Consider the following 21,354-nt stretch of genomic DNA (forward strand, 5'->3'; position numbering starts at 1 on the left):
GAGTCCACATAACCAGGTCTTTTTTTTGTTTGTTTTCCTTTTCCTAATTGTGCAGCTGTTTGGTGACTTGTGAAAAAGAAACATTTGCAGCAGACGAGACATCAGTTGTAAGGGAGGATACATTAAGACTTATACTTTTTACACAGATGCCCTTCAAACTCCCCTCCGATTTCCTCTTAAACTGGTGTCATCTGCCATTCGTGTTTTGGTGCACATTTCTGTAGCTGCATTGCCGCTTTTGGAAATGCAAGTTTACCGGGCGTTTGTGAATGTTGTATATCACTACGTTTATACGGCAGACTCTTAGCATTTGTCTTGACACGTATTTCTGTGGAATCCCACCTTGACTAGACAAAGAGTATGTTTAATCGTTTTAAGTAGACACATGTAAATCTGAATGTTATGGGCGCACTCTGTCCTCAGAAGGGTGTATATCACCCCGAACAAAGAGATCGAGGCACTGCGAGGGAAAAAATTGTTTCTAGCTGAAACGGACCAAAAGTTACTAAAAATTTCGTAAATGTTAACTGGTGATCTTTCAGTTACTAATTTCTGTATTTTGTTATTGGACAGGTACTAACCAGGTGAACTATTTGGCCAAACAGCATTACCATGAATCAACATTTCAAAATAATGAAGAAATACTATAAACAAATGTGCTGCATAATTTACCTGTTCTAGCAGAATAATTTAGGCAACCTGAAGCATAAATTGGTGCTCCCCTGCTGCTTAATTCCAGTTATCCTGCCTATACCTAAGCCAGGTGTATTTTCTTTATCATTGCTGGTTTGTTTTGGTGCTTTAGTACGTTCAGGAGAAAACTAGATGGTGCATGTCTAGTGGATACCTCTTCCCCCAAGCTCTCGGGAAAGGCATGGGGGCAAACACAGGTATGCACCTGCTCTTGACCAAGAATGGGAAAATACAGCCTGTGCATTTCGAAAAGGCAGGGGGGTCAGTAGGGAACACACCACCATATAGGTGAGGGGAGAGAAATATACCCCTTGCAACGAGGGAAATAAACATCCTGTCCTTGAGCAAGGCAAGAGGTAGTGAAAAAAGACACTGTGTCACTATTTGCCAAGGCGTTGAAGTCTAATTCAGCCGAAATCTTTAGGTCACCGTGCAGTGTCAAAAAGTGTCCCTACTCTTGTGCAAGGCTGGATCTTAAGGACCATTAAAAAATGAAATTCTCTGAAAAAAAACTAAGATCATAGACGGATGAGTGGCAACCCGCACCCTATGATTCACTGTTTCACATCTCATTTCCACCTACGAGAAGTGGTGGCAGTGGTGAGAGCGAACGCTGAGTGAGCCTGGTGGACCAAAAGCTAAGGACACGGTTGTCTCTAGAAGTGCTCTGCCTTCCTCTGAGTGAATGAGTGTCTTTCAGCATAGATGTAGACGTTGATATTTTACATTACTAAATGGTATTTCATGTGTGTAAAGATGTATGCTGTTGGAAAAAGTGTGTGCTCAGTGTGAAAGTTAAGAATCTGAAAGAGACGACAAGCTACAGATTCCTTATCTTAGAATTCTTCCCCAGGTGTCCAACTGGATCCAGAATTTTTTCCTCAGGAGTACCTCTGCGTGTTGGTATAGGGCATCGAGCGACTCCGCAGCGAGGTCGTCCCCGGACATATCATCAGCGGAGTCCATATATTACTTCCTCTGACGTGCTGACATCAGTTACTACTTTTCTGTGCAGCAACGCGGATCCGGTGTAGCAGTACCTCATGCCTTTTTGGCCTTTCCCCTGATTTTTCGGGTGCTTTTTCTAAAGAATAGTGTATATGCCTTCTTGGTATAAACCCTATGGGTCCTGTACCTGGCAAATGTCGGTCACGGACCCCCATTTGGTGTGCTTGTGGTGTCTGGATTCTCATTACGATGCAGATGACTGCAGCGCCTGCCATCGTCTGAAGCCCAGGTCCTTGAGAGAACGTCGTATGATGTTTCTGGCTGCGCGGGCGGACAAGCAATCTTGCAGCTGACGGCGGAGTCCGTCTTCTCCTTGCGGTCCTGGGAGCGTTCCAGAAGTCGTTCGCATATGGTTCCGTCGACGTCCGGTGGTCCATCGGCATCTCTAAGTAAGCCTTCCCGGATGCAGTCACACCCTTTGGCATCACAGCCCCGCCATATCCCGGCACCCGGGCAACTCTGGCCCAGATGCAGGACTGCTACTCGTCCCTGCATTGCATTTTAGGGTCCTCCCTCCCTCTGGTGGTGCGCCTTCGGGCCCAAAGGAGGTGGCGAGTGTTTTGACGGGGTCTTCGCCGGCGGTTTCGACCTCTGTGCCTGTTCAGGCTCTTGACTCCGGAGTCAGATCGGTGCTGGTGCACGGCCTCCTGTGACCTCTGTCTCCTTTGCCTGATCCTGTTGCTTCGACGCCCCTCAACGGTGCTGTTGGCCCAGTTGACTCTGTTCAACACTCCAATTCGAATATCCCTGGAGTCGGACAACGCTGCTTCAGAGGAGGCTTCCCCCACTTGACGTCGAACCAGACGCCAGGAGCAGCGCCGTTCGAATTAGATGTGGTTACTGGGCTAGATCCACCTTCTGAGCCTTCTGCACATCCTCAGACTCCATTCACGGGTCCCTTTCCGGGTTCATCCTCTGATTGGGTGCTTGACTCCTCACCGGCGTCCAGCCTACTCTCGTCCCCTGGATTGGCAACTGAAGCACATACTGCCTTCGCAGACCTGTTGAGACAGGTGGCTGCTGTTTTGGAACTGCAGCTTCCAGTGGTGCAATTGTCTATTGACCCGTTTTTGGATTTTCATCCGGATGAGTCTTAAACTGAAGCCCTTCTGCCTTATTGCAACGTTTTTTACAACCTCCTTCTTGCTTTCTGGAACCAGCCTGTCTCTGGTCCTTCTGTGGACTGCACTATATCCCAAAGGCACCGTCCGGCACACAAGAATCCCTTATGCCTTCTCCACCACCCTGCTCCTCAGAGTTTTGTGGTGCAAACTACTTTAGGCATTCCTGGCGTGGCGCAGATACCTTCTGCCCTGCCGCACCAAGAGACCAGACAGCTGGATGCTGCTGGCCGGAATATGTTTGGTTCCTCTAGTGCCGCCCTACGCTCCACTAACACCTCCAGTGTGTTGGCTCATTTCTCACATGCTTTGTGGGACTTCGTGGATCGTTTGCCATTTCTCCCTGAGGATGCACATACTGCCCTGACGCCGTTGATCAGAGATAGTCAGCAGGCTGCTCGGGTCTTGGTTTGCACTGGCATGGCTACCACCGATACTGTTGGTCGGCTCGTGGCTGCGTCTGTTGCCATACGTCGCAGGGCTTGGTTGTCGCCTTCTAATTTTTCAGCTCCTGTGTGGGATGCTCTCCTTGATATGCCATTTGATGGCAAGTCTGTTTTTTGTGTGCATGCAGATTCTGCCTTGTGCCATTTTCGGGATTCGCATGGTGGGGACTGATGTACCGTCCTCTACTGGATCCACTCGCCTACTCTGTTGCAAGTCTTCTTTGATTTGCCAAGTTCCTACGAGGTCTGGTTTCTGTTTCATACCCGCCGCTTCCTGTTATGTGTTTCTTGCACTTACTGCAGACCTCTGGTTCTGGTTCGCTCCAGAGTATACTCCTGTTCATAGTTGACACTTTAATCCATGCTGTTCTTAGTTGACACTCTAATCCATGTTGGATTTTTTGCATTTATACAGATGGTACTCCGTGCCCTTTCAAGGATGAGTGGGCTAGTGGTTAGAACCATGTGATCCAAATGCTTTCATAAGAGTTCGAACCCCACCCTTTCAAAAACGTTTACATTTCGGCAGTGTGTTACTGTGTAGAGCAGCAGCTCTACTTCTGCGGCATGGCCATGAGCCCCACTTATCATTTGACAATCCCCAGTGGTGTGTCACCTCCGCCAAATCTTTGTCTTTTACTACCACATATTGTGGTTCTTTTTGTTGTGCTTTCTGACAGTTTGCCCCTAGGCAGATTGCTAGTCGTCTCTGTTGGTAAGAGATTGGGTTTGACATTTGCTCTTTGGAGCTTTTTGGTGTAAGATAATTACTACATTTTCCTCCTTCCTACCACGTAAGGACATGTTCTTGTACTCCTCCGGTAGCCGCTTCTTTCCTAACTTATTTTATTATTACTGCCATTGGCACTATCTTCCTACTCTTCTTCTACGGAAGGGCTTTTCCCCATCTTTTCCATGGTTCTATATTATACCTTGCCTTTCTCTGCTTGCAGGCCCATATTGGTGCCTTTCGCAGGTTCCCACCCTGTCTTGGGGGATGTCGGTATTCACTTTCCTCATGTTTATTTTTCTCTAAAAATAAAAACAGAATTAGGGGAACTGTACTATCACCAGGAAGGTCACCTTTCCTCATTTCTATTCATTCCCTTTAGGTTCATACCCTACTATATAAACCTGCCTTGTTCCTTTCGGAACATTCCTGGGGCTTGTAGTTCCTCCATGGTGTTTTACTCACAGCCTCCCTTTCATGCAGGATATTGTGTGTTCTAGTGCAGTACCACCTCTTCCAGACTCTGCACCTTTTCTTTTCTTGCCTATACAAGGGATCCTTTGTTTTTTTGTGTGTTATTCTAGCTCCATGCTTTACCCTTTCCTTTCACTCCAGCAAGAGCGGTATGGTATTGGTGTCAACCCTGGGTTGTTGTGCTTGCTTTCCTACGTCTTTCTTGGAGGGCCTCCTCCTTTCTTTCATTATCCACTGTGATCGCTTGGGATATGTGCTATCTCTTTACTACCGTTGTTGGTATTCCTTCCATTGTCACTCGGTTGGATGTCGTCAGGATGGTTGGCCCCCTTTTGTGCTCACCTTCGTGGATTGTTCCCTGCACATGTCTCTTGCCTGCCTGTTCACCTATTACGGACACTGTTTCGTACGGATCCTTTAAGGCATTACATCTTTTATGGCTCAGGAGTTGCACTGTCTTTCTTCTATGAACTAGGTGTTTTCCTTTTACACCTTGCAGATTTCTCAGGTTCTTCCCTGGCTTCCAGCCAACGTCTCATCCTCCGGTTGTTCTAACCTTTGTATTTTCCTTGTCCATATGGGGATGGTCATGCTCCTTCGTTCTTACTAGTGAGGCTCTATTCTGAGTCTGTCTCCTATGACGTGTCTCCATTTTCTTTGTTCCTTTCCTGCCGTGGTCTTCCTCTTGGGTTGCCATGGCTGGTTCGATTCCTCTTCCATGGATGAAATTGCTTTGTTTCTTACTTCTGTTCTGTGCTTCTGTGCTGCACAGTTCTGTCAGCCCCTTTTTGAGCAGATGATTATCCCGTCTTTAGTTCTCATGCATGGTCGCATTTGTTGCCTTTTCTAGGCTGTCTTAGTTGACAGGGGTTCTTCTTTCCCTTCATTTCTTTTCTCCAAGTCATTCTTTGTATTGTGTACCCTATGTTGTCCATTTCCACTTCAAGGGTTCTATCTTTAGCCCTTCTATAATACCCTGCTTTGTTATTGTGTACATCTTCTGCACTTTATGCGCAGGCCCTTTTTGGTCCCTTCCACTCTATTAACCCATTGGGTTCTCGAGCTATTTTTCCCTCGTTGTCCGGGGCTACCCATTACTGCTTGCCTTGTACACTTTTGAGTGTTCTATTCTTTCCTTTGGTAAATCGTGGCCTTCTGCAAAAGCTTGTGTGTTATTCACATATATGCTCTGCTGGTCTGCTATTCTATTCTGCTGTGAGATAGTTCTCCCTTGCACGTTTACACTAGTCATTCTGATACCCATTTTGGCTCTCTGACTTCTTCTCCGTCTTTTCTTTTCACGTTCTCTTTCACGTGTTGTAGGTGTCTATCTCTTGAGGACCATTGGACATGTTTACCCTTTTCTCTACTGCTGCTGTTTATTAGCAGCTCTGACTGCCCCATTTGTCGTGGCTGCTGCCACGTTCGCTTTGGGGACTTTACTTTCCAGTCCTAACTTTGCATATCCCCTGTTGATATGCCGGTTATTTTGTCCTGTGGGTACCTTATGTTATCTTCTCGCCCTGTCTCGTGCCTGATTATTTCCTCTTCGTTACCAGGTTATTCTTTGCAAGACTGATGAGATCTGTTCACTTCCCTCTTCCTGGTTTGGGATTGCTTGGGTATCTAATTCTAGATAAGGAATCTGCAGCTAGTTGTCTCCATCAGATGGACAAGTAACTTTCCTTCGGTAACACGTTATCTGGTAGGGACACAGACTAGCCAAAGATTCCTTATCGACCCACCCATCCTCCCCGCTTGTGAACTGTGTACTCTTCAGTCTCGCATTGGGTGATCTTGGCTGTTTTATTGTTATTGTACGTCTCAAGAAATGTCCTTTCCTTCCTGGTTGGCATATACACTATTTCACTGTCAGTTTCTCTGTGGCTCGGTGTTGTTCTGCAGCTTCTAGTCACCAAAGAAACTGACATCAGCGCGTCGGGAGGAGGGAATATATGGACTCCACCGACGACCTTTCCGGGGACGATGTTGCTGCGGAGTCACTCGACGCCCTCTACCGACTCGCAGAGGGTACTGCTGATGAAAAATTTCCAGGTCCAGTCTGATGCCTGGGAAAGAATTCTAAGATAAGGAATATGCGTCTAGTCTGTGTCTCTACCAGATAAGGCGTTGCCGAAGGTAAGTAACTTGTCCTTTATTGACAGTATTAGGGGTGGGAGCATAGACAAAGGTTTTAGCATAACTGGAGAATTGTAGGGCCTTATGTACCACGCTATTTTGCTGTTGTAAAGGTTCTGATTTGCAAAATCAGAGCCTTTGTGACTGAAAAATAACTTTCTGGTATGTTCAGAACCCAAATTGCGATTCAGTAACTAGTTACTCAATCACAAAATTGGTTTGCAATTGCATACTGAATCATTAATTGAAAGAGGTGTGCTTAGGGCATCTCTTCCAATATGCAGTTTCTTATGGTATGCATCAATAGGTTACTGACACCTTGAAGGAGTTAGTAACCCATTCAGAAACAGAAAAGAAGGGTCCTTTAGCGACCCTTTTTGCCTGTGTAATTTTTTTTTTTTATAAAGGTTTTGGGTAATTTATTTCTACTGGGTTGGTGGGGTGTGAGGGCTAAACAATTGCTTAATTTAAAAGCATTCAGAAACATGGTGTTCTGCAGACCCCAGCAGGCCACCATCTGTATGATGGAAGCGATTTCTAGTCGTTTGCAATTTATGGCCTACATTATGCATATTAATGACACAAGTCAGATTCCTACCCCCTACGAATCAGAATTTTGCAAACCAACATGTTCAATCAAATGTTGGTTCGCAAAAAAACAATGCATTCAGAAAAAGTTGATGCGCATATTGTGACCAACTCTACCGAGTGCAATGTGTGACCATAAGGCCCCTTGTTCCTTAGTTTTTGTGCTGTAGCCATTACACCCGCAAACATAACTGTGTAACTCCACTGAAACGTCAGTTTTCCCCGGAAAATAATTGTAATTTAAAGGCACTGGTTCCCACTGTGTCAACATGGTCCATAGATAAGTATTTGTCTGTTTTATATTACATGGACTAGTCTCGGTGTGTCAGAACACTTTACATAAAATCAGTTACAAATACATAAGTACTTTAGTTTTGTTGCATTACTTTTTTCAGAGGTCAAAATCGAAGTTGCAAGTTTCAAAATAGCATCACAGTATTTCTTTGAGGTTCGTGTAAAGGCACACAGGTCCACAAACAATTCATAGGATGTGGGCTTGAAGACATATTGTCTGCCTCTTTACTGCTGGTAGCATGTGTTGCCATGGATTCATGGATGTTAGCCTCACCGTGGCCCGTTGTCGGTAACATGGTGGTTCAGGGAGGGGTCTAGCAGCAGCGCGTCCACTATCTCTCGAGTTGTTAAATAGTCACCAAATTATTTTGTGTAATGTCAATATGGAAAGAAATTGTTTTTGCAACGCTTTTTTGGTTAGACTTCACTCACTGCTGACGTATGCACCCGCACATCAAAACATTTAATTAAGTAGCTTATAAACACAGAGTTCTTTAAATATCCTGTCTTGTTTTTAGGACCGTTTACCTCTTGCTGTGGTTGGTAGTAATACTGTTATTGAAGTGAATGGCAAAAGAGTCCGCGGACGGCAGTATCCTTGGGGAGTTGCAGAAGGTAAGGACTCTCATGACTCACTGTTACCTGTAGCTATTCTCATAAATGCTGTTGATCACTGCTTTTTATGCTGCAGTCTACCACCTCTTTGTACTTGGAGTTGACAACTCTGAGGCATTTGCTTCTGCTCACAAACCGACCTACCTTGGCTCTCTGCATCTCCCATATCGCAGGTATTTGCCCGACTCTCGTTTGCCATCCTGATCATAGCTTTGTCTTAATTTATGCAGCCTGTGTGTGTAAAATATTGGCATCCTTTCCTTTCCTATGCTACCTAGTGGTTGGTATTGCTTGAGTGTTTGAATGGGTAACACTTTTAGAGGTCTTCAACCTTTTTTTTAACTCTGAGCTCCTTCCCCCAAAACAATTATGGCAAACTTTGGGGAGGGGCAGTGATGAGCGCTGAGGGGGTGGGGCTTATGACCTCATTTCAGTAGCTCATACTCCACACTAAATGTGAGACTTTTAAAAGAGCAAATACATGAAAAGCTGAAATAGACAATAAAAACACAACTCCTATTATTTGGGGTCTTAGGCACTTCTCACACCCTTGGGCTGCAGTGCGACTGCACCTTCTGCACTGATGATATCTGTGACAGATCTGAATAGCAGGCTGTCCCTTCTTGCCCTATCACCCCTTCCCCATCAAGCCTGGCCATCACTACACCCTTGAAACAGATTCTCTCTCCCTTTTAGAAAAAATTAGCTCCCACGTGTTGCCCGCCTCCCTGCAGCATGGGTGACCCCACCATTGTTGCTTTCGCCGTGCCGTTATTATAATGTAAGACAATAATAATTGTAATGCAGTAGGCCCTTCACACTCCTGAGTCCAGATCCTTCTGCACCTGCCCTACTAACAAGAGATACTGCCTTGCGAAGCAGGTTCTTGTTAAACTTCCATCCTCCTTTCTGCCAGCTCTGAGGCACTCGATGATGTGTTTGTAGGAGGATGTGCAGCCAACATCTAAAATGGCTCAAGTGGCATCAGGTATGTACGCTGCATGTGTAACACATGAATTATATCATTATAGCCCTAGGATAGAGTTTTTTTCTCTTTCTCAATGCTGTTCATGATTGGCAACCAGCATTGCTTCAGAAGTAAGGGTGTCTAACGTTTTTCAAAGGTTAAACTATTTGTTTTTGCAAATACCAATTTGCAATATTGTAATGGGTACCTATGAACTAAAATGAGTTCAGTTTTGGACTCATTAAGGCATAGCTGGCTCGCATTCATCCAAGCATGAATTGATGCTTACCCCAGCGCCTTTAATCAGAAAGGTATGTGAGTTCTAGGTGGGTAATTGTTTGGCTTCTCTGGATCTAAGGATGGGTTGTTTCTGAAAGCAGTCTCTCAGTCATCCTGTAGATAATACCTGAAAGAAAAGGACTCATTAATGAATTTTGTCCTGATTGGCGATATCTATCCTCACTGCATTCCCAGAGGAATCTAGAGTGGCATTTATAAGCCAAACAGGATGTTGGTTTCGCATTTGTAAAAAAAACAAACAAACATAAAACATCTTCTGTAGTGATATTTTAAAAGTAAAACATTCCTTTTTTTCTGTTTCTCTATACACCTGTTCCATTCCAATCTTAGTTATTGCCTTCGTATTTTTTTCCGGTTAAATTATTTGCATTTGGTTTGGTTCGATGTTTTAAGGGTAATGTCCTTCTTATGAAAAATTAACTGCAGCATGGGCTAATTCACCAGTAACTAATATGAAGAACTGTACAATTATTGTCTTGTTTTTTTCTCCATAGTGCCTTTTTATACTCTTTTTAGTAATCTTTCAAACATAGTTTGCTGGACTATGATGGATGTGTTTATACCGAGTTTGTTGGAGCTCCCATAATTTCACTTTAACTCCTTCCTAGTTAGTACAGTATTATTTATTACAGTTGTTTCTCTTAGACTTCCCTGTTGCGCATAATGCATGATCTCTTTTTTTCTTAATGTCTTACAATTTATCCCATATGTACATCTTACCCTTGTTGCTAAGTTTTACCTGTCCTGTATCTGCATTTTTCCGGAGATAAAAAGGACAAGGTTTTTTTTTGTAATTTATTTTTTTGATTTTTTTACAGTACAAATGTAGTGTTGACTTTGAAATTCACTACGGTTCCATACATGGTGTATTTTTGTGCCACATATCATTTGGGCAATTGTCCAATGATTGGCCCTGTGCGTCCTTACCAATGTCGAAACCTCGAAACTTAACAACCAGGTGTCCAATGTAACCTCGAAAATGCCAGATATTATAAAACATGATAGTGATCCTAATGCTTTTTGGTTAAGAAAACAATTCAAGACCAGTGCAGGTGTTATGCCTCACTGTGTATACCTTGTATTGTCAACTTTATTAGTTGTGTCTTTTATCGCTTGGGTTGGCCCCTCTACACTGGCTGAGAGGATCAAATTGAAGTAAGCATAACTTCCATCTTGTCATCTCCATTTGAGTCACCAACCCTTTTGTTTGTTTCATCATTCTCAGTGCCTACGGCAGTAGATCCTTCTGCAGATTATTTTTTTAAACCTAGCCTAATACAGTTAAGGTCAGAACAGGGTAGAGCTGTATCATTTAAAGGGCAGCGTAACTTGCATCAATCATACAGTGTCCGCATGCTACTGGTAAGTATTGCACCCCCCAAAAAATACTTCCTTTTCAGAAATGTTGTCGTAACTCTTCATACGTTTAGCATGTTTGCATTTGATTATCAACTGTCAATATACCTTCTAACTTACCATTCCAAGATGTCATTTCAGTGAGGCAATTGAAATAGCTCGCCAGAGCACACTTATAATTTTCTTACAAGTACTTGAAAGCAGTGAGCTTTCACTATGACTTATTCTTCTTTATGCAGTTTGGGCTCATACCACATATGTACTGCCACTGCTAGCTGGCTCCTGAATGGTGCATGTATGAATACATTCATTCTTAAATTGAGTTTCTTTTTCGACCGCAGAAACTGAACTTAATGGAAAGTCAGTTGTGATTCTGTCTTCAGACGAGTTCTGATATTGTCATTTTTGAGGATATCAAAGAATTCCTAATTTTAATCTTTGTCAACATTTGACTTCTGGTACAGTGGCTTGTAGAAATGCTGCCTGTTATGATGTGATAGAAACTTGCAGCAGGTGGTAAAAGGTGATCAGATGTCAAAATACTAATGGTTCTTGTAATGAGAATGCATAATCATATGCAGGGAGGGTGAAGTGATAATGTCTGATGTGCTGCGCAAGAATAAACACAGTTACTAGGTTCCACGTTAAGAGGTAACAAGACTCATTCGCATGATCCTCGCTGGTTTTTGACTAAGAATACTTGAGCTCTTCAATTAAATCTTTATTGTGCGTCCTCTGTAGCTTTCCTCCGGCATTAAAACCATGCTATTAAGGCACCCACCTGAACAGCTTTTTATCACTTGAATTTATGGTGAAGACGCTTTCCTTTCCTAGATGGTGCATAATGCTACAACCACTATACAGTGTTAAAGCATTGTTGGATGTTGTTACGTGAACCTTTCTATTCCTCTATTTTTAAACATTTCAGGAGCTGTTGGGGGGGAAAACTTGTTATGCTTGACCCTCATTTTTGTGTGTCGAAACAGGAGTCTTCTCTCTGCAAAGTGTATTGTCCTTTTTCCAGCTATTTCTAAATTCAGAATTTGTGCAGCTTGTGCAGAATAAATATAAGTGTTGGTCTCCTTTCTATTTGAACAATGCCAGTTCCAGTAAATTACCGATAGTAGATCCAATAAATCAAATTTGTTTTTTAACAAGTAATGATCTTTTTGTGTGAATTGAATGGATTGTGGTAGTTGTTACACGTGTTGTAAAGTGTTTATATTGATACCTAATTAAAGCGTCCTTTTTCTTTAGTGGAAAATGGTGAACACTGTGATTTCACAATTCTACGAAATATGTTGATAAGGTAAGCAATATGTTTTAAGCACAAAAGTAGGCTGTGGTGTATTTTATAACACTTCTCTTTATGGTAAAATATTGAGCCCAGCACTTAAAAGGTTTGACCATATCCACAGTATACTCATGTTTAACTTTAGCAGAATTGAAGGATTATCAAACAAGATCAATCAATCAATGTATTTGTAAAGTGTGGCTATTCACCCGTTAGGGTCTCCAGGCCCAAGGGCAGGGAGTGGGGGCAGTAAGTGAAGGTCAGAGAAGATCAGGTGAAGAGCCACATTTTGAGGTCCTTTATGAATTGTGATAGAGTGGGAGATATTCTAAGGTGGATAGGGAGGGAGTTCCAGGTCTTGGCAGCGTGGTGGGAGAAGGAACTTCCTCCGGCTGTGGCCTTCAGACGCGTGGGATAGTGGCGGGAGCGAGGGTGGCGGAGTGGAGTTGCTTGGTGGGCGTGTAGAGTGGAGTCTTTAGTTGAGGTATTCTGGGCCGGCGTTGTGGAGGGCTTTGTATGCATGCGTGAGAAGTTTGAATGTAATTCTCTTGTTTATTGGGAGCCAGTGCAGGTCTCTCAGTAGGGTGGAGGTGTGGCTGTGTTTGGGGGCATTCTTGTTGAGATGGACGGAGGCGTTCTGGATGCGTTGTAGTCTCTTCTGTACCTTGGTGGTGGTTCCGGTGTAGAGTGAGTTACCGAGGGCCTGGTTGACTGTTCTTTTGGATTCAGTTGGGATTCATTTGAAGATCTTCCGGAGCATGCGCATGTTGTTGAAACAGGCAGAGGAGACTGTGCTGACTTGATGGTTCATCGAGAGTGCTGAGTCCAGGATGAATCCAAAGTTGCAGGTGTGGTCGGTGGGGGCAGGAGCGCTTCTGAGGGCAATGGGCCACCAGGAGATGTCCCAGGCTGAGGGGTTGTTGCCGATGACGAGGACTTATGTTTTTTGGTATTCAGCTTGAAGCAGCTCTCCTTCATCCATGCTGCGACTGCCCTCATTCCGTTGCGGAAGTTGGCCTTGGCTGTGAGCGGGTCGTTGGTGAGGGAGATGATTAGCTGAGTGTTGTCGGCGTCTGAGATGATGTTGAGTGCGTGATGTCTGGCGATGGAGGCTGGGGGGCGGCACGTAGAGTTGGAAGAGAGTGGGCCTCATAGAGGAGCCTTGCGGGACGTCGCAGATCATCTTGGTGGCCTCTGAGTAGAACAGGGGGGATACAGACTTTTTGGGCTCTGTCGGAGAGAAAGGAGGTGATCCATTCTAGTGCTTTGTCTCGGATGCCGGCGTCGTGGAGACGAGTCCGTAGAGTGCAGTGGTAGATAGTGTCGAAGGCGGCAGACAGGTCGAGGAGGATGAGAGCCACGGTCTCACCACTGTCTAGGAGGATGCGAATGTCGTCTGTGGCAGCGAGGAGGGCGGTCTCGGTGCTGTGATTGCTCCGGAAGCCAGACTGAGAGGGGTCAAGGATGTTGTAGAGTTTAATGTGTTTGGTGAGTTGTCTGTTGACAGCCTTTTCGATGACCTTGGCTGGGAAGAGGAGTAGAGAGATGGGCCGGAAGTTTTCAAGGTCGTCTGGGTCTGTGGTTGGTCTCTTCAGTAAGTGCTTGATTTAGGCGTGTTTCCAGATTTCTGGAAAGGTGGCAGTTTCGAAGGAGCGGTTGATGATGTGCTGGAGCTTGAGTGCGATGGTGCCAATTGCTTTGTTGAAGATGTGGAGGGAGCAGGGATCGGAGGGAGAGCCGGGGTGGATGGAGTTCACAGGGATGTGGAATTCCTATCGCCCGACGCCCGGGACATCTTGTTTGGGGTCAAGGGCAACAAGATTTTATGTTTACTTTGTCCTTGGGACAAGTAGACCCAACCCTCTGCAGCACAAACCCTTTGGCTGCCTGTTTACAGAGAGTGGAACTCTCTGCAGTTGAGGTAATGTGTTTCCAAAAGATAATGCTGTTCGAACTTGTATTTATGGTTCATTATTTGAAAACCTTCATTATTAGGGTGAGTGCTGTAAATAAATGTTTTAATGTCACACTTCACTACTGACGTTGGTTCAAGTACAAAAAAAAAAAAACGTGTATACACATGTTTGAAAAGTTTAGGCTATGAGGCTAAGTATAATGCTTCCAGAATGCTCTCTGATTATATGCAAATGAAGTGTCATTTAGTAAAATGTTTTGATGCATGCTAGTATTTCCCAAAAATATTTCTAATGGAAAATCAGTGTAACCATTTTCAACACGATTATGGGAAGCATGAAAATAAACAAACACTGACAAAGCCAACTGATCTGACATATTTTTATAAGTCTTTTAGTTTCATCAATGCGTGTCTTGTTTTGACATGGCTTTTGTAACACTTTATTGTTGTGGGAGCTACCAGGTCCTCAACATTGTAACAAACACTGGCAAAAACCCCCCAAAACGTTTTTGAACTCTAAAAGCACATGTTGCCACCAGTGGCATAACAAAGGCCCCGCAGCCGCCCTCCAGGGGGCCCCTTCAGCACAGCACCTGCCCTGAGTGAGTCTGGAGAGGGGGCTCCTCCATGTTCTTTGCAAAGGGGCACCCTCCAGTTTCATTACGTCACTGATTGCCACTGTAGTTCCTGACACTGAACAAAACTACTTTGTGTGCCAATAGCTCCTTGTGGAAGAGAAGAATGCGATCACTCACAGTAAAGCCAGCTGAAAGAGAGAGAAATAGAAGTTTAATAAAAACAAAATGTCTTTGTTAACACCAGACCTAATTAGGGACCAAGACCCACATGTAGGTAGCTTTTTGCATGTCGCAAACAGCGACTTTCGCTGTTTGCAACGTGCATAAAGCACACTGCGATGCACAAACCCAGTTTTGCGATTCGGTAACCTGGTTACCGAATCGCAAAACGGGTTTGTGACTCGCAATTAGGAAGGGGTGTTCCCTTCCTAATTGCGACTCGCAGTGCAATGTAGGATTGTTTTGCGAATGCGGGCGCAAACCAATCTCAGTTTGCACCCATTTCAAATGGGTGCTAACACTTTCACAAAAGGGAAGGGGTCCCTCTGGGACCCCTTCCCCATTGTGAATGTCACTGTAAAATTTTTTACAGAGCAGGCAGTGGTCCTGCGGACCACTGCCTGCTCTGAAAAAATGAAACGAAAACGTTTCATTTTTCGTTTTTGTAATGCATCTCGTTTTCCTTTAAGGAAAACGGGCTGCATTACAAAAAAAAAAAACTGCTTTATTGAAAAGCAGTCACAGACATGGTGGTCTGCTGTCTCCAGCAGGCCACCATCCCTGTGAGGCCGCCATTCGCAAGGGGGTCGCAAATTGCGACCCACCTCATGATTATTCATGAGGTGAGCATTTGCGAAGCCCTTGCGAATCACAGATGGTGTCAGGGACACCATCCTACATTCGGATTTGCGACTCGCAATTTGCGGGTCACAAATCTGAACCTACCTACATGTGGCCCCAAATTCTTGAAGAAAGTCACAAAAGTGCACCCATGGTATATGTCGTACCCCTATAAAATATTTGTGAACTGTATTTTAGCATGGGTAAATACGCATGTGTAGATTTGCTCATGTGAAAATCTATTGAGCATTTGCAAGTTCATTTTCCCTCCAGCCACTTTCTTCCCAACCATGGAAGAAGTTCTAATTCTGCCATTGTCAGGAGTAAATGTCCAACCTTTCTTATTATGGGAAAATATTAGAGAGAAGCTGGTGAAAATCTTTAAAACATGCAGGTTAGTAGGTTTGCAGACTCAAAGGCATTCCAGCCCTGGAACTATTGCTTACTGCTTCCTCCAGCCCCAGTATGCAGATCTGCAGAAAGGTGGAAAAATAAGGAAATTGCTACAGTAGGGATTGAAACTGCTAGTATTCAAGCCCTACTATGGTAGTAGCCCTGCCATAATCAGAGAGGCTATTATCAGAGCTCTTACATAATGAGATTGCTGCTATAATTTGCCGCCACACTACATGGCACCAAAGGGACAAGTAGATCTTTTTACAGGACAAGTAGATTTGAGAAGCAACCTGTCCCGTGGACAAGTAGATATTTTAATAAATTCCACACCCCTGAGTTCATGATGTTGAGGATTTCCTCGTCTGAGATGTATGCCTAGCAGAGTAGGTGGTGGGGGGTTTGGAGGAGCTTTGTGGAAGCTATGATGGTGTTGGGCATGGGATGTCTGCTATCTTGCAGTGGAAATAGGTGGAGAGGTTGTTGCAGAGTTCCTTGTGAGTGGACGATGTCCGTGGAGTTCGCTCTGGGGTTGGTCAGTTCGCTGATCATCATGAGGAGTTCTTTGCTGTTGTGTGCGTTGTTGTTGATGCGTTCCTGGAAGGCGTTTCTCCTAGTGGTCCTGGTGAGCTGGTGGTGTGTGTTTGTCTTTTTTAAAGAGTCTTGTCGGTGCGCCATTTCCTTTCGAGGCCTGTGCAGTTTTGTTTGGATTCCTTGAGGGCTGGGGTGAACCAGTTGGCTCTCATTGATGAGCGTCTGTTGGAGGGTTTATTGATGGGGGCTAAGGTGTTGACGCAGTCTGAGATCCAGTTGATGAGGTCCTGGGCAGCTGTGTTAGTGTCGAGGGCATCTGGTGGGGGTGAATTGTTGAAGCTGGTGAGTAGCTGGCCCTTGGTTATCTTGTTCCTGCTCCTGCGGGGTGGTAGGTGAGTGAGGTGTCGGTCGGGGTATTTGCTGAAGGTAAAGTGGATACAGTGATGGTCGGTCCATTGGAGTTCGGTGATGTGGCTAATAAAGATGTGGTTGCTGGTGGTGAAGATTGGGTCGAGTGGGTGGGTGAGGTGATGAGTTGCTTGAGTTTGGCGAGGTCTTCGAGCAGCGTCGTGGAGTTGTTGTCATTGGCGTTGTCCAGGTGTAAGTTGAGGTCCCCGAGAAGTATGTAGTCCTTGGAAGCGAGCGCTTGGGTGGTGGCTATGTCAGTGATGGTGTCGCAGAATGGGGGGCAGAGGGTGGGCCGCGGCCTGTAGATGAGGTTGCCTTGCAGAGTGGTGTTAGGGATGGTTCCAATCTGGAAGTGGAGAGTTCCATGTTGGTTGTGGAATCTTCGGTGCTGGTGGAGAGGCGTAGGGAGACTTTGTGGATGATGGCGATGCCTCCCCTGATCTTGTAGCCGTCTGGGATGGCGATGTCTGGAGCCGAAGAGGGGTTAAGCCAGGTTTCTGTGAGGAAGGTGATGTCTGGGGATGTGATGTCGATGAGGGTCTAGAGTTCGATGCATGCCTGTGGATGGAGGGAGTGCTGATAAGGATACATCTGAGGTTGTGTTCTGTTTTGTGGGTCTTCGGAGGAGGGTTTGAGTGACGGAGGATGGTGAATTGCAGTGGCGACAGGTGAAGGGTCCCTTGGTGTTACCTGGTGATCCAATAATACAAAAGAGGGGCTAAAGAAATATGGGAAGTTCAGAAACTAAGTCCTGGTCCTGTGTATAGTGCTCCCATCAAACATGTAAAACAAAAATTATACACAGTTCCATTACCCAGGGATGTGGAATTCCTATCGCCCGACGCCCGGGACATCTTGTTTGGGGTCAAGGGCAACAAGTTTTTATGTTTACTTTGTCCTTGGGACAAGTAGGCCCAACCCCCTGCAGCACAAACCCTTTGGCTGCCTGTTTACAGAGAGTTGAACTCTCTGCAGTTGAGGTAATGTGTTTCCAAAAGATAATGCTGTTCGAACTTGTATTTATGGTTCATTATTTGAAAGCCTTCATTATTAGGGTGCGTGCTGTAAATAAATGTTTTAAGGTCACACTTCACTACTGACGTTGTTCCAGTACAAAACAAAAAAACATGTGTACACATGTTTGAAAAGTTTAGGCTAAGAGGCTAAGTATAATGCTCCCAGAATGCTCTCTGATTATATGCAAATGAAGTGTCATTTAGTAAAATGTGTTGATGCATGCTAGTATTTCCCAAAAATATTTCTAATGGAAAATCAGTGTAACCATTTTCAACACGATTATGGGAAGCATGAAAATAAACAAACACTGACAAAGCCAACTGATCTGACATATTTTTATAAGTCTTTTAGTTTCATCAATGCGTGTCTTGTTTTGACATGGCTTTTGTAACACTTTATTGTTGTGGGAGCTACCAGGCCCTCAACATTGTAACAAACATTGGCAAAACCCCCCCAAAAAGTTTTTGAACTCTTAAAGCACACGTTGCCACCAGCGGCATAACAAAGGCCCCGCAGCCGCCCTCCAGGGGGCCCCGTCAGCACAGCACCTGCCCTGAGTGAGTCTGGAGAGGGGGCTCCTCCATGTTCTTTGCAAAGGGGCACCCTCCAGTTTCGTTACGTCACTGATTGCCACTGTAGTTCCTGACACTGAACAAAACTACTTTGTGTGGCAATATGCTCCTTGTGGAAGAGCAGAATGCGATCACTCACAGTAAAGCCAGCCGAAAGAGAGAGAAATAGAAGTTTAATAAAAACAAAATGTCTTTGTTAACACCAGACCTAATTAGGGACCAAGACCCACATGTAGGTAGCTTTTTGCATGTCGCAAACAGCGACTTTCGCTGTTTGCGACGTGCAAAAAGCACATTGCGATGCACAAACCCAGTTTTGCGATTCAGTAACCTGGTTACCGAATCACAAAACGGGTTTGCGACTCGCAATTAGTAAGGGGTGTTCCCTTCCTAATTGCAACTCGCAGTGCAATGTAGGATTGTTTTGTGACCGCGAACGCGGGCGCAAACCAATCGCAGTTTGCACCCATTTCAAATGGGTGCTAACACTTTCGCAAAAGGGAAGGGATCCCCATGGGACCCCTTTCCCATTGTGAATGTCACTGTAAACATTTTTTCAGAGCAAGCAGTGGTCCTGTGGACCACTGCTTGCTCTGAAAAAATAAAACGAAAACGTTTCAATTTTCGTTTTTGTTATGCATCTCGTTTTCCTTTAAGGAAAACGGGCTGCATTACAAAAAAAACTGCTTTATTGAAAAGCAGTCACAGACATGGTGGTCTGCTGTCTCCAGCAGGCCACCATTCGTGAGGGGGTCGCAAATTGCGACCCACCTCATGATTATTCATGATGTGGGCATTTGCGAAGCCCTTGCGAATCACAGATGGTGTCAAGGACACCATCCTACATTCGGATTTGCGACTCGCAATTTGCAGGTCACAAATCTGAACCTACCTACTTGTGGCCCCAAATTCTTAAAGAAAGTCACAAAAGTGCACCCATGGTATATGTCGTACCCCTATAAAATATTTGTGAACTGTATTTTAGCGTGGGTAAATACGATGTGTAGATTTGCTCATGTGAAAATCTATTGAGCATTTGCAAGTTCATTTTCCCTCCAGCCACTTTCTTCCCAACCCTGGAAGAAGTTCTTATTCTGCCATTGTCAGGAGTAAATGTCCAACCTTTCTTATTATGGGAAAATATTAGGGAGAAGCTGGTAAAAATCTTTAAAACATGTAGGTTTGCAGACTCAAAGGCATTCCAGCCCTGGAACTATTGCTTACTGCTTCCTCCAGCCCCAGTATGCAGATCTGCAGAAAGGTGGCAAAATAAGGAAATTGCTACAGTAGGGATTGAAACTCCAAGTATTCAAGCCCTACTATGGTAGTAGCCCTGGCATAATCAGAGAGGCTATTAATTGCTGCCATAATATGTCGCCACACTACATGGCACCAAAGGGACAAGTAGATCTTTTTACAGGACAAGTAGATTTGAGAAGCAACCTGTCCCCTGGACAAGTAGATATTTTAATAAATTCCACACCCCTGATTACCAGATTATGCGCTTATAATTCACAGGTTCCTGAAAGTTCAAATATTTGAAGCAAGAGCCCTCACTCACCATCCGGTGACATGCTTCATCATAGGGCTGTGCTCCTCGTCAGGCCGGCACTGCAATGCCTGACGGGCCCCACAGGGGGGCTCTTTGCCAGAGATCTTTAAAGATGGTAACCAGCCGTTCAAAATATACTGGTACAGGATTGGTATGAGAGAAAAATACTGTTAAAAATGACAAGAGGTAAAACATAATTTATTGCGATATCCAGCCTCTGTCATGATTAAACCTTATATTATTTTCTCCCCATAATCTTGTTTTTAAACTCCCCCAAAAAAATATCTCAGTTTATCACTAAGTCCCTAGTCTTGGAATATAGTGACAGTAGGTACAGGATCCCATGCACTACTCTTAAATCGTGGTCAACATGTTTCTCGCTTAGTAGTCTAAATGATCTGGCGTGGTTCTTCAGGACCAATACACCTACCTAATCCTTAAAAAGTATCACCCTTATTTGGGAAAATCATATGTAGCAGGAACCTAGAATATAGGACAGAGTAAACACATTTTGTAAACAAGTATCAAAACATTCAATTATGTGCACGGTGCCAACACATCAACACCAAATACTAGTGAGATCTCCCTTCCATGATGTGCAACAGAAAATAGTGAAGAAAAATCTTTTATATGTATATACACAAAGGCAAATTTGCCACACGTACTTACCCTCCTTATATTAGTGGATGGGCCCCATCGGGGAAAGCACGAAGCTTGCGTGGTCCAATATGGTGTAAGTATATGGACATGAAACAAAGAGTTATTAAATAGAGTGCATCTGTCAAGTCAATTACGGGTCGAGCCAGTAGCATCTTATAGGAAGTAAGATTTCTGTCATGAGTAGATTGTACCTTCGTTAAAGTATATCTACACTGAACAATGTTATTGTTGTCAATCAACAATGAATGTAATAGGTGCAGCGTACCATAGAAAATTTTACAATATGCTGAAAATGTATAAATTAATGTGTAAATATGTAACTGGTATTACCTGGTGATGCCTGCTTACAGTTGTTGTCGTGTCCTGGGTTGAGTGCAATGAGTGCTGTTGACGAGTAGTGGTGCAGGGCGAGAGGTCCAGGGGTCCTGGCGCTGGTCGCTGTCAGGTCACGGACGGTCGCAGACAGTCTTGCTTTATGCAGGGTGCACTTTAATGCCTGTGAGGGCATGTGTTTGCACGGGCATATATGCGCCTACTGGGTCTTAGCAAAATACTAGGACATAGTAATTGTACCGGGGAGCCATAGCAAATGTATGTGCTAGACACTGGTCATTACGAGTTCCCAGTTACATGATGGTTCTCTGAATACTGGGTTGTTTGGTATCAAACAACTCAGAATAATAAACCCACACTGATGCCAGTGTTTGATTTATTATAACGTACTCAAAGGGTACCTTTGAGGTGCTAAACCTAACAGCCCTGGCATGGTTGTTGACTGGTTTTTAGCAGCCTGCCATCTAGGCTCCTGTGGTGAGAGCCTCTGCTCTCAGGTGCCAGAACACAAAGCCTTTCCTGGGTAT

The 21,354-nt window shown here is 44.5% G+C and overlaps 1 protein-coding gene across 2 annotated transcripts in view; it reads left to right on the forward strand.

The window, feature by feature from the left end:
• The window catches only part of SEPTIN7 (septin 7), a 434,274-nt gene that overhangs the window by 311,836 nt on the left and 101,084 nt on the right, over nucleotides 1-21,354 (forward strand). For both annotated transcript variants that reach the window (XM_069215511.1, XM_069215520.1), the window contains exons 8-9: nucleotides 8,012-8,108; nucleotides 11,989-12,040. In XM_069215511.1, the coding sequence (XP_069071612.1) occupies nucleotides 8,012-8,108; nucleotides 11,989-12,040 (149 nt within the window). The remainder of the gene's footprint in view (nucleotides 1-8,011; nucleotides 8,109-11,988; nucleotides 12,041-21,354) is intronic.

The sequence above is a fragment of the Pleurodeles waltl genome, chromosome 2_1, assembly GCF_031143425.1.
Source record: "Pleurodeles waltl isolate 20211129_DDA chromosome 2_1, aPleWal1.hap1.20221129, whole genome shotgun sequence".
NCBI classification, from domain to species: Eukaryota; Metazoa; Chordata; class Amphibia; order Caudata; family Salamandridae; genus Pleurodeles; species Pleurodeles waltl.